This window comes from Urocitellus parryii, chromosome 12 (genome assembly GCF_045843805.1).
Source record: "Urocitellus parryii isolate mUroPar1 chromosome 12, mUroPar1.hap1, whole genome shotgun sequence".
NCBI classification, from domain to species: Eukaryota; Metazoa; Chordata; class Mammalia; order Rodentia; family Sciuridae; genus Urocitellus; species Urocitellus parryii.
In genome coordinates this window covers 19,004,318-19,021,314 of record NC_135542.1, presented here as the reverse complement: position 1 = coordinate 19,021,314, position 16,997 = coordinate 19,004,318, and the positions used below count along the sequence as shown (strand labels likewise).

Sequence of the window (16,997 nt, the reverse complement as noted above, 5' to 3'; positions counted from 1 at the left end):
GATATTATTACCATTCCCAGATTACCAAGGAGGAAACTGAGGTTTAGATGAAGTGACTTTGTCCAAAGGCCAAACTCAAAAGGTGGCAGAGACGCAAAAGAACCCTCAGTGTCTGATGCTAAGGGATCACATGATTGATTGCATGAATTTCTTCATGGCAATGCCACTGTTTACTCAGATTAGAAAGCATGTCCAATTTCTTTGGTAGCCACAGGCCATTAATCTTGACTTAGAATGTTTTGCTCTTAATCCAAATGCATTATGGGGAGGTGCGGGTGGGCAGGGGAGAACCCCCAGTGCTGGGAGAGATGGGAACCTGGGCTTAGGCAGGGCTCACTGGATTGTGCAGGCCAAGGTATCTGAGCCTCAGGTACTAGGAGTCTGGGGACCTGGAGGCTATGGACCGTCATCGGACACTCACATGAGGAGGTCAGATCTTACACTCATTGTGAGAGACGTGGAGGACGGGGGTGGGGGGAGGCACACGGGAGAAGACAGGGCTGGTGTGGCCAGGTGACTTACTGAGGGGCGGAGGGTGGGGGAGCTTAGACAGCTGCACTGAAAGATGGGTAGAAGGCAAAGGGACATGGGAAGTCTGGGTGTGACTCCAGGACACTGGTCTAGGTCAGGTGCCTATGGGGCATCGCGGGTGCCTGACAGACTTGAGCCACGAGGCCTGGCTGCCTCCTCTGGTTTCCCCACTGCCCACCTGGCTGAGCTCCTTCCCGCTCCTCCCTCCTCTTCCCTGAGCCCCAACCACACGGTGCTGCGTGCGCCTCCTTGGAGAACCTTCCTTCTTTCCTTTCATGTGCCCTACCCTCAGTCCACCCACCCCAGCTCGGCTCAGGTGACACCTTCCCTCTGACACACGCCCCGGGTCTTCCTTTCTCCATCCCTGGGGGACGGGGATCCTCCTGTAGGCTTCATGGCACCTGCCAATGCCTCCCTGCCTCCTGCCGGGCACTCAGAACTCAGGGATCTCTGTCACAGGACCTATTTATCTGCCACAGCCGCAGCCGGCAGGACTCTAAGAGGGCCTCTGAGATTTCCACCTCCTGGTGGACACACCCTGTTGAATCCCTTCCCCTTGGGTGTGGGCAGGATCTGGGAATATAAGGGACAGATTCTCAGCTCGCCATGCTGTCAGAGGGCCACATGGCTAGGACCTGACAGAAGCTTCCAGATCTAAGAAGGACCTCAGTCAATAGCCAGCAAGGAAACAGGAACCTCAGTCCTAGAACCAGACTCTAACAAAGTGTGAAGGAGCTTCCAAGTGGCTGACTCCTCCTAGATGACCTCACAGCCCCAGCCGACATCTTGACTTCGGTCCCAAGACCCTGAGCAGAGGACCCTGCGGACGAGCCTCCAGGCTCCTGAGCCCAGAAACTGTACGGTAATAAACATGCGTTTTCTTGAGTTTCTTCGTGGGTGGTAATTTCTTACCTGACAATAAGAAACAAATACCCTGCCTGAGTCCTAAGTGGCAGGGACGGGGTCTTCATACAGATATTCCCAGCCCCAGAGCCCTGGCACATGAATATGAAGACACTTATACGGGCTGTGTGATGGCATGGACTTGGAGATGAGAACACTGAGGACGGGGAAGCACTGGCCCTGCTTAGAGCTGTGTGGGGCTGAGTGACCAACTGTGACTCTTCACATCTGCCCACCTCCTGGCATCCAAAGAGATGGCTTAAAAAATGTGAGTTAGATCAATGATTGATTGCATGAATTTCTTCAATAACTTCTTACTGTACTTTGAATAAAATCCAAATATTTTACGAACACCCAGTGTTCCATGATCTTATCCCATGACACCTTCCTCCCAATCCCCTGAAACTTCCCTTGGTCTTCTGCCAGGTTTTTGAATATGCAGAATCCCTTCCCTCCACAGGGGCTTTGCACTTGCTCAGTTGTCTGCCTGGAAGGCTCTTCTCTCAGCAATGCATGTGCTGAGTCTCTCCAGGTCTCTATAGCAATGTCCCCTCCTCAGAGAGATGCCCCCTAACCATATTGCCTAAAGAAGGTCCCCCAACATGCCATTGGTGTTATCTGTCCCTGTTCCTGCAAAGCACTTATTACACTTATAATTTTATTTAATTGTTATTGCTACTTATGCCTCTTGCCTTGCTGTATACCACAAGCTTAAAGCAAACAACGCCAAGGACTCCACCTCCACAAAGATTCTTAAGTAATGGGTCTGCCATGGCCCCTGGATGTGAATTTGCTATAAAAGCTCCCACATGGTTCAGTTTGTCCAAGGCCAAGATTGAGAAATGCCGCATCAGACTGCACATTATATAAGGGCCAGGCTCAGTACTGTTGGCAATGCTGGACGAAGGTTTGTTGCATCCACTCACATACATAGAAAAGGAATAGCAAATACCTCCCTGGGGCTCCAGACTGCACATCCCCTCCCCCACTTTTTTCATTTTTTAAAATTTTAATTTGTTTTTTTATGACAGCACAATGCATTTCAGTACACATACAGAACACAATTTTCACGTCTCTGGTTGTACACAAAGTAGAGTCACACCATTCCTGTCTTCATGCATGTACTTAGGGTAATGATGTCCATCTCGTTCTACCGTCTTTCCAACCCCCATGCCCCTCCCCTCCCCCTTCCCCTTTTCCCTCTGCCCTATCTAGAGTTTATCTAATCCTCCCATGCCCACCCCTCCCCCCATTATGAATCAGCAGCCTTAAATCAGAGAAAACATTTGGCATTTGTTTTTTTGGGCTTGGAAAACTTCACTCAGCATTATCTTCTCCAACTCCATCCATTTACCTGCAAATGCCATGATTTTATTCTCTTTTAATGCTGAATAATATTCCATTGTGTATACACCACATTTTTTTTTTATCCATTCATCTACTGAAGGACATCTAGGTTGGTTCCACAGTTTAGCTATTGTGAATTGTGCTGCTATAAACAATGATGTGACTGTGTCCCTGAGGTATGCTGATTTTAAGTCCTTTGGGTATAGACCGAGGAGTGGGATAGCTGGGTCAAATGGTGGTTCCATTCCCAGCTTTCCAAGGGTTCTCCATACTGCTTCCCACATTGGCTACACCAATTTGCAGTCCCACCAGCAATGAATCTGAGTAGGGCTTCACCTCGAAAGAATCAGCCCTCCCCGTGACCCACAGCCAACAGCAGCGGCAGGAAAAAGAAGGTCCTCGTTTGCAACGTGGGGGAGGGGCTGAGACACCAGCCTGGCCCTATCTTATCCTAAGCTTGTGAGGCCATCTCCCGCTTGGCCATACCTGTCCATGGAGAGCTGGGCAACCAGGGTGACGTCGGTGCCGTCTGCAGCTGGCTCGTACTCGTAGTGCAGGAAGTACAGGTGGGTGCGGTGCACGGTGAAGCGCTCTCGCCGGAACTCATAGCACAGGTCGTCCTCGTCGAGCTCCGACAGCTGCTTCTGGAGCTGCAAGGCAGGAGGGCACAGGGCTTGGGGACGAGAATAAATGCTCCAAGGGGCGAGCGAGCTGCCAGCACGCTCTGCCCTCTCAGAGTTTATCACATATTGGGGCCTTGTTGGTGCTTTGGCAGATGCAGGAAGAATCTCCATCTTTGTTTCCCCAGAGATTGAATCTAATTTCAAAAAGGTAATCACGAGGACAAAAGCCTCACCATCTGAGGGCTGAGCCCCGCTTGGCTAGGAGCAATGGTCATGCTCACTGACTGCCACTCATTCCCCGTAAACTAGGTGACCCGGAAGAACAACCAAAAATGATAACAGGGAGAAAGTCCAAAGAGGAGAAAAACCCACACAGGAGGACCTCCATGTGACCTGACGCTTTTCTTCCCCTAGGGCTACAGATTTCAATCTTTGGGCCAAATATTGTAAAACAAACCAAACAAATATATAAATAAAACTCTTATTTCCTTTAATTTTACCTATGTTTAAACAACATCAAAACAACCACTTTTTTTTCCTCTTCTCTCTTTTTTCCCTAACTCTAAGAAATTCTCACTTCAATAATCTGTTGCAGAAGTCTTCAGCTCTACTTCCTCCTACCTGGACTGGTGGAGACAGCAGGCTGGCCCTTACCTGGATGCTCATGAGATATGCAAATACTGATATGCAGATGCAGCTGCCCAGGCCACACCCTCTCACTACACCCCACAGCAACCAATAACCACAGGATGAGGGCACCTGGGTTACAGATGAACAACTGGAATTAAAACAAAACAAAACAAAACAAAACAAAACTGGGTACAAAGCTCATCCTCAGTGATAGAAACGGAATCTGCAGATGTGGAGTGTGGAGAGAATGGCCTTGGAAGAGCAAGGGAGCTTTAAGGGTGATGGAAATGACCCACATCCCAACTGGCATGATGGTTACCAGGGTGCACACATTTGGGGACACTTGCCTAGAGGCAGACTAAGAACAGTGGGGCCTGTTGCATGCAGTTTGTATTTCAGTATAATTGACTTCTATAAAACAATAATTGGCCAACATTCACACAATTGGTTCCTATGTTTCTTCTGTTACATCCGCCTTCTCCATCACTTGATAACATTCAGTTGAATATAGACTAAAGTTTATGTGTCTAGAGTTACCAATCTGGCTGAAAGGAGTAGAAGGAATAATGTTTTTCCAAGGAGATGCTTTTATTTTTTTAAATTTCAAAACCACCATACATTAACTTGCTTCTGCATGGCTTTCTATCAGTTAAGACCACAGCCTTGTTAGATCACGCTATGATGTCATTTCTTAAGAGTCGTGCTGTGGTGGATGATTCTATCAATTGCTCTAATTCTTCATTCCTTTCCCCACGGTATCCTACCCTTTGCAGTGGGGCTTATGACAGAGGCTGGGTCTATCTCCCCAACCACTGAATGTGGACTGGACCTGTGATGGGCTTTTGCTAAAAGAATGCAAGGGATCAATGTCCTTCCCATTCTGAGGTGAGCCTTCAAGAGAAAAACGCATGTAATTCTTGCACTTCTACCACAGCCAAGAGAAAAGGTCTAGACTAGCCTGCCCCAACAGGACCGACAGCTGGGGCAGGGCACATTCTCCTCAATTGCCCCAGTCATGTGATGGGTCCTGTCAAGATCAACAATTCTGCTCCAACAAACATTTCTTGGGTCATTGATGTTTTATGGGGTTTGAAGAAGAGAAAACTAATAATGTAAATTAGCACTGTGTGGGGGGCCCTTTTACATGGCAGGGTCCGCACCACCTAAGGACAGTTGCTCTCCTGAGTCTTTCAAAGGTAAATGCTCATAGCCTCTACAGATGGCTCAGTACAACCTAAATGTAGTCCCATATTTCCAGATGCTCCTTGGGGAATCTGCTGAGATCTAGTGTCTATGGGATGTTATAGGCTACCTTTAAAATTTTTCCAGTGAAAAAGACTGCAATCAGGGATATTATCCGACTTTTCAAGTCAGCTTGATGGCCTTGCCCAATTGAAGATTCCCCTATGCCAACTTTTTTCTTTTCTTTTTTGGTTCTAGGGATTGAACCCAGGGGCACTGAACAAACTGAGCCCTTTTTAAACTACTTTATTTAGAGACAGGGTCTCACTGAGTGGATGGGGACCTCACTAAGTTGCTGGCACTGGCTTTCCTAATCTTCCTGTCTCAGCCTCCTGAGCCACTGGGATTACAGGCGGGTGACCAGGAGCTGGAAGTCTCAGTGCAGCTAAGATCCTATGAGCAGGCTCACCCCTTATCAAAGTCCTACATATCACTGTAGGACTAAATCCCGATTTCCTGGGGGACACTCACACAAAGCTTTCTCTGCCTGTCACCCCCACATATTCAATACTCCCATCAAGGATCTTCCCTGTGATTCCAAACCTGCCTTTCTCTCCACATCTCTGACTTTCTTCCATGTCGTGTTCTTCCCCCGCTGCTGGCCCTCCTTCACCCCACCCTATTCTTCTACACCTAGGGACCTTCTATTTACCTTTCAAAATTTAGCACAGACGATGTAATATACTGTCTCTCTGAGACCTTTGGTGGCTGTGCCCGGTTCCATGATCCTTCTTTTCTGTGCTCCAAGAACAACTGCCCCATGGCTCCATGAAAGCATTTGTCAACTTGAACTGCAATTATTTGAGGGCAACTACCTTGGTGACACGGTGACACTTCACTCTTGGAAGTGCTCCATACCCATGTGTTGCATGCATGAAAAGTATCTGCAGACAAGAAGACTGGGATCATGGGGAAGACCCATCCCTCCAGTTTCCTCCCTTGTCCTCTAATTATGTGCACAGAAGGTGACCAATAAGTCCATTCCTAAATCCACTCTTTGCCTGCTATTTGCAGTTCAAGGGTCTGTGGTGGCTGAAAAGATTTTGGAGAGCAGACAAACAGGCACCAAGCTCTGCTTGGGGAATCTGAGAGTGTGCCTACTCATTCCCTTCGGTGCCCACCAGTGACACACCAAAGATGCCTTGATGGTGGGGAAGGCCGTTTCAGATTCCCAAGGTCACTCGGGGAGGTCAAAGCTGGTCTTCGCCCCTCCACCACCTGGCTCCTTTCCAGGAAAGATGCTCACCAGGCCTCGGACGGAGATGGCTCTCCTGCCTGGACCACTGCAGGAGGTGGGGGGGCTGTTAACCTTACCCAGCTTTGATTTCCTTAACTGTAAAAGGGGGACGGCGATGGTACCAGGGGATGGTGAGAGATGCTGTGTACAAAAAGCCCAGTGTTTGGATAAAAGGAGAGACTCATCAGACATCACCTGCTATCACAGTTATTAGGACCCTAGTAGGAAAGGAGACACCTGGGCCCGAGGACACCTGAAGAAGACTGTATGTCAAGGGCCTGGGGGATGCAGGGCTGGCTGAGTGGGGTGACACTCTGATTCATGAAGAGCAGGCAGTGTGGCCAAGCCCGTCTCCTTGAGGAACTCAACTGTGACTAGAAACCATTATGTCACCTCCCAGGAGGAAACTTAACCCACTGATGTCCTCTCCCTCACCCGAGCTGCAAAAGAGAAAAGACCACCATTCCCATTCAGAAACCAGACAGCTGCGAAACTCTTTTTGCAAGAGAGGGGCTCATTGTCTTCTTCCCTTGGTTTTGTTTTGTATTTTGAATGTGTTCACAAAGGTACACACACGGCTTCAAGACCCACGAGCAGAAGAGAGGGAGAGTGTGGGCCGTGTGTCTGGAAGGGCAGGCAGGCAGGTGTCTGTGGAGAGAGGGGCTCTCCCTGACCTGGGGCTTATCCTCACTGTGGGAAAGAACACTAATGACCAGGGCATGAAAAATGCATGTGTGTACGGGGCTTTCTCCTCCCCTTTACACACACACACACACACACACACACACACACGCACACACACACGTGCACACACATTCCTTTCATCGGGGGAAAGACACCCTAAGGTCAGTGGGTTGCAGAGCCATTTTCTAGAGAGCAGTTGTGCAGTGGTGGGCTCAGGTAAGGGCTGAACCTGACTCATCTCTGAATGCCCTGAGCCTGGAACCTCTGGAGCAGCAGGTGAGGTCAGCAAGCCTCCGTGGGCGTGCTCAGCCCCTCCCTGCATGGTAACACAGCGGGCAGTGGTCAAGGACAGAGCTTCCAGATCTACCATGGCCAGCTTGCCATGGCAGGAAGTGTCACCAGTGTCCTGCGGGATAAGTGGCCTCTGTCTGTGAACTCTGCAGCACCACTAATATGATTCACTGGAATCTACCTCCCAAGCTCACCTGGTGCTTAACAGGTGGGGTCTAGGAACCACGCCAGATACTGTGGGAAGCTGCCAGACACAGCTGTCTGCAAGACTGCAGGTCCAGCAGATGTCATCCTGGGCTTTGGTATAATATTTATCGCTACTGTGACTGTCACCTATATTCAGCTGTTATAAACAGAATACCTACTATGTGCTAGGTACAGTGCCAAAATTCTCTGTTGCATTGCTTCATTAGTTTAACCCTTCAGCACACATTTCTTACACAAAAGAGAAAACGGAGACTCAGTCTTTGGATTTCAAACCATGGACATTTCACAGCACAATTACTTCTTCCCTGGACAGATGTGAAGGTCAGAGAGGCTGAAGGTACAGTGTTCTGTAAAGAAGACAGGCCATAAAAATGTATATGCATTAGGGTCCCCAAACAGACAAATGCAAACTAGCAAAAAACGCTAGAAAATAGATCAAAGGGAACATTATAAGGTTAACAAAGATTTTTCTCTGAGTGATGGGTTCAAAGATAAATTTTATTGCTCCTTTATACTTTTCTGTAGTTAACTGATTCCCTGCAATTTGCTCAAATGAGTTAATGCATGTGAAAGTGCTTTGTAAACTGTAAAGTGCTATGCAAACCTGAGCAATGTGCTCTATGATTACATAATGTGCCTTTTCAGATTCTAATACAGGCTTTTTTATTGCCGATGTTATCTCAAGAGGAAGACTCTAGCAGCTTAAAATCAGCCTCTCTTTCACCCAGGGATGGGGTAGTGTCTCTGGAGAGACTGAGTGGCAGGGACTGCTTTCCTTCAGAGGGTCTGAATGCTACCCTACTCTGCTCTTCAGCCACAGGAGGAACACAGGGCTCCTGGCAAGCAAGTCACAGAAACTAAAGACAGATTTCTCCTGAGATCAAATGCATTTACTAAATTGCTTCTCTGGGCAGCCAGCTGAGGCACAGGGAGATTTAGACTCAAGGGAAATCGGCCCTTTAAGCGGTTTGCATTTATTTTCTTCCATCCCTAAGGACAGTGGCCTAGATTGACCTTTGAGCTGCTGGAAATGATGGGTAGACATGCCAGAGGGGGTAGAGGGGTGGAAGTCTGTCCCAGTTCCTGGCCTAACGAACTTCTGTTCACAGCTGGGCAAAGCAAAAGACTTAGATTATGGGCATAAAACTGGAAACTGAGCCCCAATTTCACTGACACTCATTTTCTCTGAGACCTTGAGAAAGTCCAAACAAAGAGTTTGGGATTCAAAAATACCTCTGAAAGACCAGGGAATGTGCACCCAGCCTGGCAGGGACTCTCATTTCATCCAACCAGCTCCCCAAGTTAGGAGAGTGATAGGAAGGCACCCATCCTCTGAAAGGCTGGGCCACTTGTTCCGGGTTTCATGATGAGTGAGCAGAGCAGCTGAGATTCAGACCTGGTGAATCTGTTCCGAGTTCTTGCAGTCACCAAACCACTACAAGGACTCCTCAAGCAGGGATGAAGAGGACTCAGTACCTGCATTCCTCAAGGTAGCAGAGGCATGGTGCTCACCAATATCCACCTTCTCTCTTCCTGGGCACCCAGCTAGGCTGCATTTCCAGGTCCTTACAGTCTAGGGTAACCCTGTGGCTGATGTCCATGGAACTTGGGCTGGCCTGGGTTAGCACGGGCACCACTTCTGAGCCTCACTGAGGTACAGTGCTCACTTTGTTTTCTGGGCTGACACCCAGAGAAAGAGAATCCAGAAGAAGTATCTAGGACTTCATGGAGGGCAGAGCCACAAGGTGGAAGGAGTCTGGGTCTGAGCCTGTAGAAGAGTCCCCTGTTGATCAGGAGCACCCATTTGGACTTGCTGCGAGCATGACTTCTAGCAAGCGCAGTCCTCTGACAGCTGCTTGTGGACTTTGACAGGCACTGCACTCTCATCGGGAAGCAATGGCCTCAGAGTACAAGGGACCAAATGAAGTCTAGGAGGTCACTTGTTTGGTTTCTTCTAGAGACTTCTTTTCCCTCTGGGTGTTAGAGAAATCGATAGAAACACTGGGGAATCAATTAACACTCGAGAGAGTTCCTCTACCTTCAATGTGACTCTCACCTTTTGGTGGCCTTCATCTCCACTGTTTGATTTGTCCCTCCCCACACCTGTTTGAGACAGGCAGGGCTGGCCTCACTCTCCATGGCAGAAAGATGAGGAAACAGGGCACAGGGATCCCCTCCTCGGTTCCTGAAACCTGACCAGGCATTCCCTGTGGTCTCCACAGAGCAGTTCAGTTTTACTGAATCACACCGATGGGGAGGGAGGGAAGGACCATGGCCATCTGCTTTGTGTGTTAATCAACAAGTTCCAGGAACCCAAAGGATTTTTTTTTTTAATCAAGAAAACACCATGAGCCCCTTTCATCCCTTCATTCTTTCATGGGTCGGGGAGGCTGCACCCAGGGCTCTTCAGTGAAGGCTCAGACAGGGTCGGCCGAGGCACGGCGTCCTCTGTCCCAGGTATTCATACATCACACACGCTATGCCTCTGCTAGGAATGGGAAACGAGCCCGTATCTGCCCTCCATTGATCCTGTGGTCTAGAAGGAGAGGCAGAGGGGTCAGCAATGGTGACCGTGCCATCTGAAATGAACACAGCTTGGTTTGGGGAGGGGTCTGTGCCACGTTGACCTAAGCTCCTGTCTTTCCTGATTTAGTCCTCTTAAGTCAATCAGGCGGGAATCACTGCCACTTGCATTTGCAGATGAGCACAGGGAGTTGGAGTGGATGGCCTCCAGTCCCCCAGCTGGCACTCCTGAGATGTTGTGTGTGGCAATCTTATGCCGAGATGCCTCTGACCTAAGGCATACATAAAAGGGGAAGGGGGTGTCACTCAGGGGAGGGGGAGTCTGACAAAAGGAAAAAGGGAGAGTGAGCAACTCTGCCTCTGGAGCTTCTGAGGGTCACTGGCAAGCAGCCCTGGGCAGCCTGTCCAGCCTGGGCCCTGCTGCCCACCGCTGATTGAAGAGCCAGTGACATACGGCTGCACGTGAGAGCAGGAATGCATTCCGGTTTTCCTCCAGGGCTCCTCGGGGACACAGCTGTTTCCACACAGCCATCTGTTCCTGGCGGTGCGGCGCTGGATGACGACATGAGTGTTTATAGAATCTGTTCTTATGTGTCTTATTTTTAACTTCTAATTGAGCCTTGGTGATACTGTTGTCTTTCCCCTTAGTGGGCTCAGGATGGGGGACACGGTGCATAGGGGGCCAGCCCGCCACCTTCTCAGCAGGACCTCAGAGTGGTGGTCAGGGAGGTCCCCCAAACTTTCCTCCAATTCTCCTGACTATGACCACCTAGGTCTCGGAGCACACTGGCCACTCTAATCCCTTCAGCTCTCTTAAAACAGCCTGGGAGGGCTTACTTACTGGCCATTTTACAGGTGAGAAAATTGAGACTTACAAAATGCTAGAATATGCCCCAAATTAGAGATCTCACACAGGGCTGGATTTCCTGATTCCAAACACGGGGATCATCCTGGCATACCACAAAGGCTTCAAGAAAATACCTTGTTACAGTTTATTCATTCAACAAAAAAAAATTTTTTTTTATCAGGAACCAGGTTCCAGGAGATCTTCAATAGGCACAAAGATAAACTGATGGATAATCAACAAAATTAATGTCATGAATATTTTGATTGGTGGTAAGGGCTATAAAGTAAACGAAAGGAAGGAGCCCTGAGGGATAGGGCATGCTGTAGGGGTGGTTACTGCCATAATATGGACACAATAACAAATACCTGCAGGATTAACTAAAGAGGAAGAAAAACTAAGTAAAACAATTGGGCGAACCAGGAATCACCAGCCGTTATTATTATGCGACTTCCAAATATGCAGCTACCTGTACCTGTGAAGCACAGTCCTGGTCTTGTGCCTTTAGATTAGGCAGAGCTGGTCTCAAATGCTGGCCCCATCCTTTAGGGGTTGTGTGACTTGAACAAGTAACTCATCTCCTCCTGGGGCTCTGTGCAGTCTGACCCAGGAAGCCTCCCTCCCACTGTGGTGAAGATGCTGGTTGTATGTCCCTTCCTCTTCCTCTGCAGGAAATCTCCCATTCCCAAAGGCTAAAAGGCTAGAAGAAAGCAGGAAAAGGTCTTGGAACAGCCCAGAGCTGTCTAGCACCAGGGAGACTTGAGTGACTAATACTCAGCACAGGGATGCCCAGCGGGTTTCTGAACTGAGCCAGGGCGAGGCCATGAGCACAGATGACCTGGAGTGTGGCTCTTGGGGGACTCCAGCCTGGGCCAGGGCCACAGAGTGCAGTCCTCAACTAGTGATGTCTGCTGTGGTCCAGGAGTAGAACGCTGTTATCTACAGACGCCCGACTTGACTACAATTCTATGCAAATTCCAAATTTTCCAAACTGGTACCCAGTCTTTTGGTTTCTGCACTTGTTGGATGTCAGATATGTTTCATAATTTAACTTTTGACATATAACGGATCATTCCTTTACCATTAGTCTTTCTGAATTAAAACCCTCTGTGTGTCTGATCCTTTTTGTGGATGCCATGGGGAGGATGAAGAAGGAAGTGAGCCCGCAGAGGGCTGTTCCTGGAGACGATAAACTGAAAGTGACAGCTGTCAGAAAGGAATCTGCAGAACAAGCAGCAAGTGGTCCCTGGCCATTTCCTGCCAGCATAAATAGCATCTTCCCTCCTCTGGCCAACCGTTGGCTCCTCTGGCTTTACCCATTGTAACCCTGGTCATCAAAAATGACCACCTAAGCTTCATGTCATTATTCAGGGAAGGGCCCAGACTTGAACACGACTCCCACCCAGATGTGTTAAAACCTGTCCATCTTAATGGGTGTGGCTTAGCAAGGTCAGCTTCCCTTATCTGGAAACTTCCTTGGGTGGTGCAAGGGCTCCTTGGTGATGTAGCATCACTCTGCAGATAGAGGCTTAGGGGATCTGCGTGTTTCAGAATCACAATCCTACAGAACTCTGTCCACCAGTGCCAGGATGGGCCATCAGGGACAAGAGTGGGTGTCCCTGTTTGTTACTGCTCCAGAAGACAGGCCTCAGGTTAACGAGTCTCTTAGGGGAAGACTTCAAGTCAACACCAGGTAGGGTGGGGTTTAGTGTCCGGGTCTCATGAGCTGCAGCAGAGTTGGCTCGGGAGGAGGCGTGCTCGCTGTGCGTAGGAGGATTCCAGCAGAGCCCAGGTACGAGCTGGGTAGGATGCTATGGGTGGAATATTGAATGGGGAAGGGATGCAGAAGATCCACGGCTACCCAGCTGTGTTCTGTGGAGTCCCAGGGTTTCTTGGATTGCTTGAAGGATGAGACCACTGAGGGTCAGGGAGAGAAATGTCAAGGCATGGAATCCTACCTCCATCCCCTCTTCAGTCAACTCACAGTCGCGGATGCACCCCGAGTGCCTTCCACCTTACATAAGCCAACTCACCGGTTCCAGGGAGAGACACCCAGATCAGTGATGGACAGGAGTGGCTGGGTCCCACCAGCCACTCCTGGTCATTCTCCACCACTGGTGGAGGTAGTTTGCTTCTAAGCCATACTGTCCTGTCCTAGAAAGCGCAGTCCAATCAGAGGCTCTGCTCCTCACATCTCAGCTTCTCATTGAGGAGGTAGTCCCTGGATTACGTCCTCCTTAGTGGATGATTTCACAGAGATAACCCATGAGACACCATGACAAAGACATCACTGTGCCCATTTATCAGGTGGTAAACCTGAGGCTCAGAGCATATGTGTGAGTTCTCTGAGGTCATCTGTCTATGGCACAGGGGAGCACGTCACCAGGACGCTCACGCCTGACGTCCCCATCACCTCCCCACCGAAGGAACAACAATGATCTTGTAACACCCTTCACGGTCCTCACATCGTCTTCATTGGGATCTGAGCCCCTTGAGCGTCCTTAAACGCGCTATGCTGACGTTCACTTCTGGTCTCCGCTGCACATGCTGCCCCTCCTCCCACAGTCCACCCTCCAGAGGCCTCATGCCACACGCTCATCCTCCAAATCTGGCCTCCTCCAGGAAGAGGAGGTGCACCCTGGTGCATCTCTCTCTCCTGTCAGTGAAATGCCTTCTCACGCACTCTCAGAGTGCAGCCACCATGCTGGCCCTTGTCCCCTCGCATGGCCACCCCTTGCCTGTGTGCACTGCTCAGCTGGACTTCAGCCTGCAAGGCTTCCCGCCCGAGGCTGGGGCCTGTTTGAATGAGCATCTGCGGAGTGGATGAATGAATCCAGAGACCTGGACACTCTGCCATGGGGTCTTGCTTCCATCTGGAACCCGAAGTCGGGTGAAGAGCTCCCTGCCTTTGTCTCTTCCAGCCTCACCACCATCTGCGCTCTAATGCCCTCTTCCCAGAGTCGGGCGCATCTGGCTTTGAGCCCCATGCAAGATCGTCCTCCTTCCCTGTGTTTGCAGACAGTGCTCAACATGCTGCGGAGTGTCTCCAGACCTCTCCTTGCCCAGAGTCGATTTAGCCAGTGGAGACATCTGCCTGGACCCAGGCGCAGGGGCCCACTGTCTTTGATTTATGAGCACCTGCTCCCTGGGCTTAGAACCCATCTGCTGCCTCCGCTCGCCTCTGCCGCCCCAGAGCAGACCCCGCTGTCATCTCAGCCCCTGGGCTGGGGCGAGGCCTCGGCGTGGCGTGGTTTTCCTGCCTCAGTCTTGCTGCTTTCATTCTGTTCTCTGCACTGATGTTTCTCCAGTGTAAATCCACCCTGCCTAAAACCTGGTCACCGACCTCACCGCCCACAGGAGAGAGCCACACTGAGCCCCATGCTCCCCGACAGGCCTGCGCTCCTGGACACAGCTGACGTGTTCTTTCTCTGGTTCTTTACTCCTTTATCTGCTCTTTCCTTCACCCAGGACTTCTTTTTAAAATTTGCTCACTATGTTCATTCAATAAATATTTATTATACACTTAGTTCTACCCTAGGGGAGGGGACCTGAAAGGAGAACAGTACAGTTCCCCATCTAGGAGGCTGCTATATTGGTTTTATTAAGGGAAAAAAAACCTAGGAAACAAATACAGGAACCAGAACACTGCAGAGAGAAGTGTGTGCTATGAAGGAAAGAAAATAAGGTAGGTGACACAAAGTGACTGGCAGGGTGACTTTAGGAGGGTCAGAGGAAGTTTCTGCTGATGGACACTGGGATACGTGAGCAACCAGGGGCAGTGGGACTGGCAGTACGTGGCCCAGCCTGAGCCTGGCTGCCGACAGCTGGCCGTCACTCCTGTGTGGGAGTCAAGGGGGACAGGCTAGGATGACGTCCATGGTGAGCGCTTAGGGAAGGCTGCACTGCTGTCCAAGGCCCTCCTCAGGCCTGGACAGACTCTCCTCTCAGCTTCTCTAAGGGGCGTTAAATGGCACCTTACACACAGGGGCGGGTCCGTTTCCAAGGTCAAGCCCAGTGCCCTGCACTGTGCCGGGAGGGTGACCGGCATCCACACAGGCTTATGGGCAAATAAAGGCTGTCACAGATTCCAGGAAAGACCAGGTTCGCCTTCACCCTGGGGATCCACCCAGGGACGGAGACGGCAGGAAAAGCTGGTGAGTCACCTGCAGAGGGGGCTTCTGAGGACGCAGCAGCATGCTCCAGGAAGCCACCGACCTGGGTGATGGACGAGGGCTTCCTTCTGCAAGGCTTTTACCTCGGCCTCCACCACGGAGGGGGAAACGGAAAGAGAAGTGTTTTCATTCAGCGTTCAGAGAAGTGTCAAGAGGACACTCAAATATTGATGACGATGACAGAGACCAATGTGAGCAGAGAACTGGCAGAAAACCCAAGGAACCCAGCTCGGCTCAAAGCTCCGAGTGCTTCTCTGAACCTCTAAGTGCTTAAGCACTTAATGGCTTTCCCTCCACCATCAGGAGGAGGCTTCTAGGGTGAAGGGAAGAAGGGCCAGGGCTGGCTGTGACCTCACCATGACTTGGAGGCCAAGGGCAAGGGCAGCACTGTGACCAGTGCTGATAAAAAGCCAGGTGAGACAGGCCTCTGCACCTTCTAGTCACCCTCCCCCACCACTGGAAGATAAAAGAACTCTCAGAGCATCCAAAACAACCATAGAAATAATGACAATCGTGGTGAAAAATCAGAATTCTCCTTCTTTACTCTAGTTTAAAAATCCTTCCAGCATGGCCCTGCCCGCCTGATCCTCTTCTTCCCCACAAGTCCCCGGCACACTGGCCATCCTTTTGCTCCTCACGCCTGCCCTGCCTCAGGGCCTTTGCATCACTACTTCTTCCACCTGCAGAGCACTTCCTTGGCTCCGCCATGGCTAGCTCTTTCTTGTCATTCAGATTTCAGATGAAACAGCACCTCCTCATGGAAACCTTCCCTGGACCCCCAACCAACACAGCTGCCCAGCTCCTCACTAGCCTATAGCTAGGTGGCACCCACCACTAGCCGTCAATTTTTCCTGATGGTTCGTTATTAATCTTCTCTTCCACTAGGATTTGAGTTACACGGGAGCAGGGACGACTGTCCCTCTCCACCTATGAACACTCAGTGCTTAGATCAATGATGACTGTGGACTGAGTGAACCGATCACTTCTGGGTCTGATGCTAAGGTCAAGAAGAGCCGGGAGCAGGTATTTACCGAGCATCTAACATGGCAGCCTGAGCTAGCTGTTCACGCTCAGTTTCTTGATGTTTTTTTGCACTGGAAATTGCACTCAGGGGCCCTCAACCATTGAGCCACATCCCCAGCCCTTTTTGTATTTTATTTAGTGACAGAGTCTCACTGAGTGGCTTAGCGCCTCACTAAGTTGCAGGCTGACTTCGAAGTGCTGATCCTCCTGCCTCAGCCTCCCAAGCTGCTGGGATTTCCATCTGACAGTTGAAGAAACTGAGGCACAGAGAGGTCACGCAGGTGTTTGAGGTTACACAGGTGCTAATTGGAAGGGGCCAGAAATAAATCCAGGTCTGCTAGGTGCTGCTTCCCCATATCCTTAGAGCTGAGGGACAGCCTCAAGTTTGCTCCTAGTTTGCTGTGTGCCTGTGGATAATCTGCTTAGCCTCTCTGTATCACTATTGCTTCAAATGTAAAACAGGGTTTCTACGAGCACCAAATGAGATAGAGCATACGATAAAATTATAAACAGCAAAGAGACAGGAGAATGAGATGTCAGCTGTGCCTCCGACTACTCGCCTAACTCTGTCCTTACTGATGAAGTCACACCTGTGGAAATCTCCTTCTGTGCCCACCCCCCACGCACTGCCCCGACCTGGATCCCGGATCTCCCGGGTAGATGCCACGTCCTCAAAGACAAAGGGGGCCTCCTGGCCACGAGACAATTCACCTGCCGTTTCACAGGTGGTCTTCTGACCC

At 50.1% G+C, this 16,997-nt stretch overlaps 1 protein-coding gene across 1 annotated transcript in view; it reads right to left on the bottom strand.

Moving 5' to 3' along the window:
• Window positions 1–16,997, bottom strand: part of LOC144249643 (xylosyl- and glucuronyltransferase LARGE1-like) — a 255,934-nt gene that overhangs the window by 31,693 nt on the left and 207,244 nt on the right. The window contains exon 9 of the mRNA XM_077791753.1: window positions 3,268–3,431. Coding sequence (XP_077647879.1) covers window positions 3,268–3,431 — 164 coding nt within the window. The remainder of the gene's footprint in view (window positions 1–3,267; window positions 3,432–16,997) is intronic.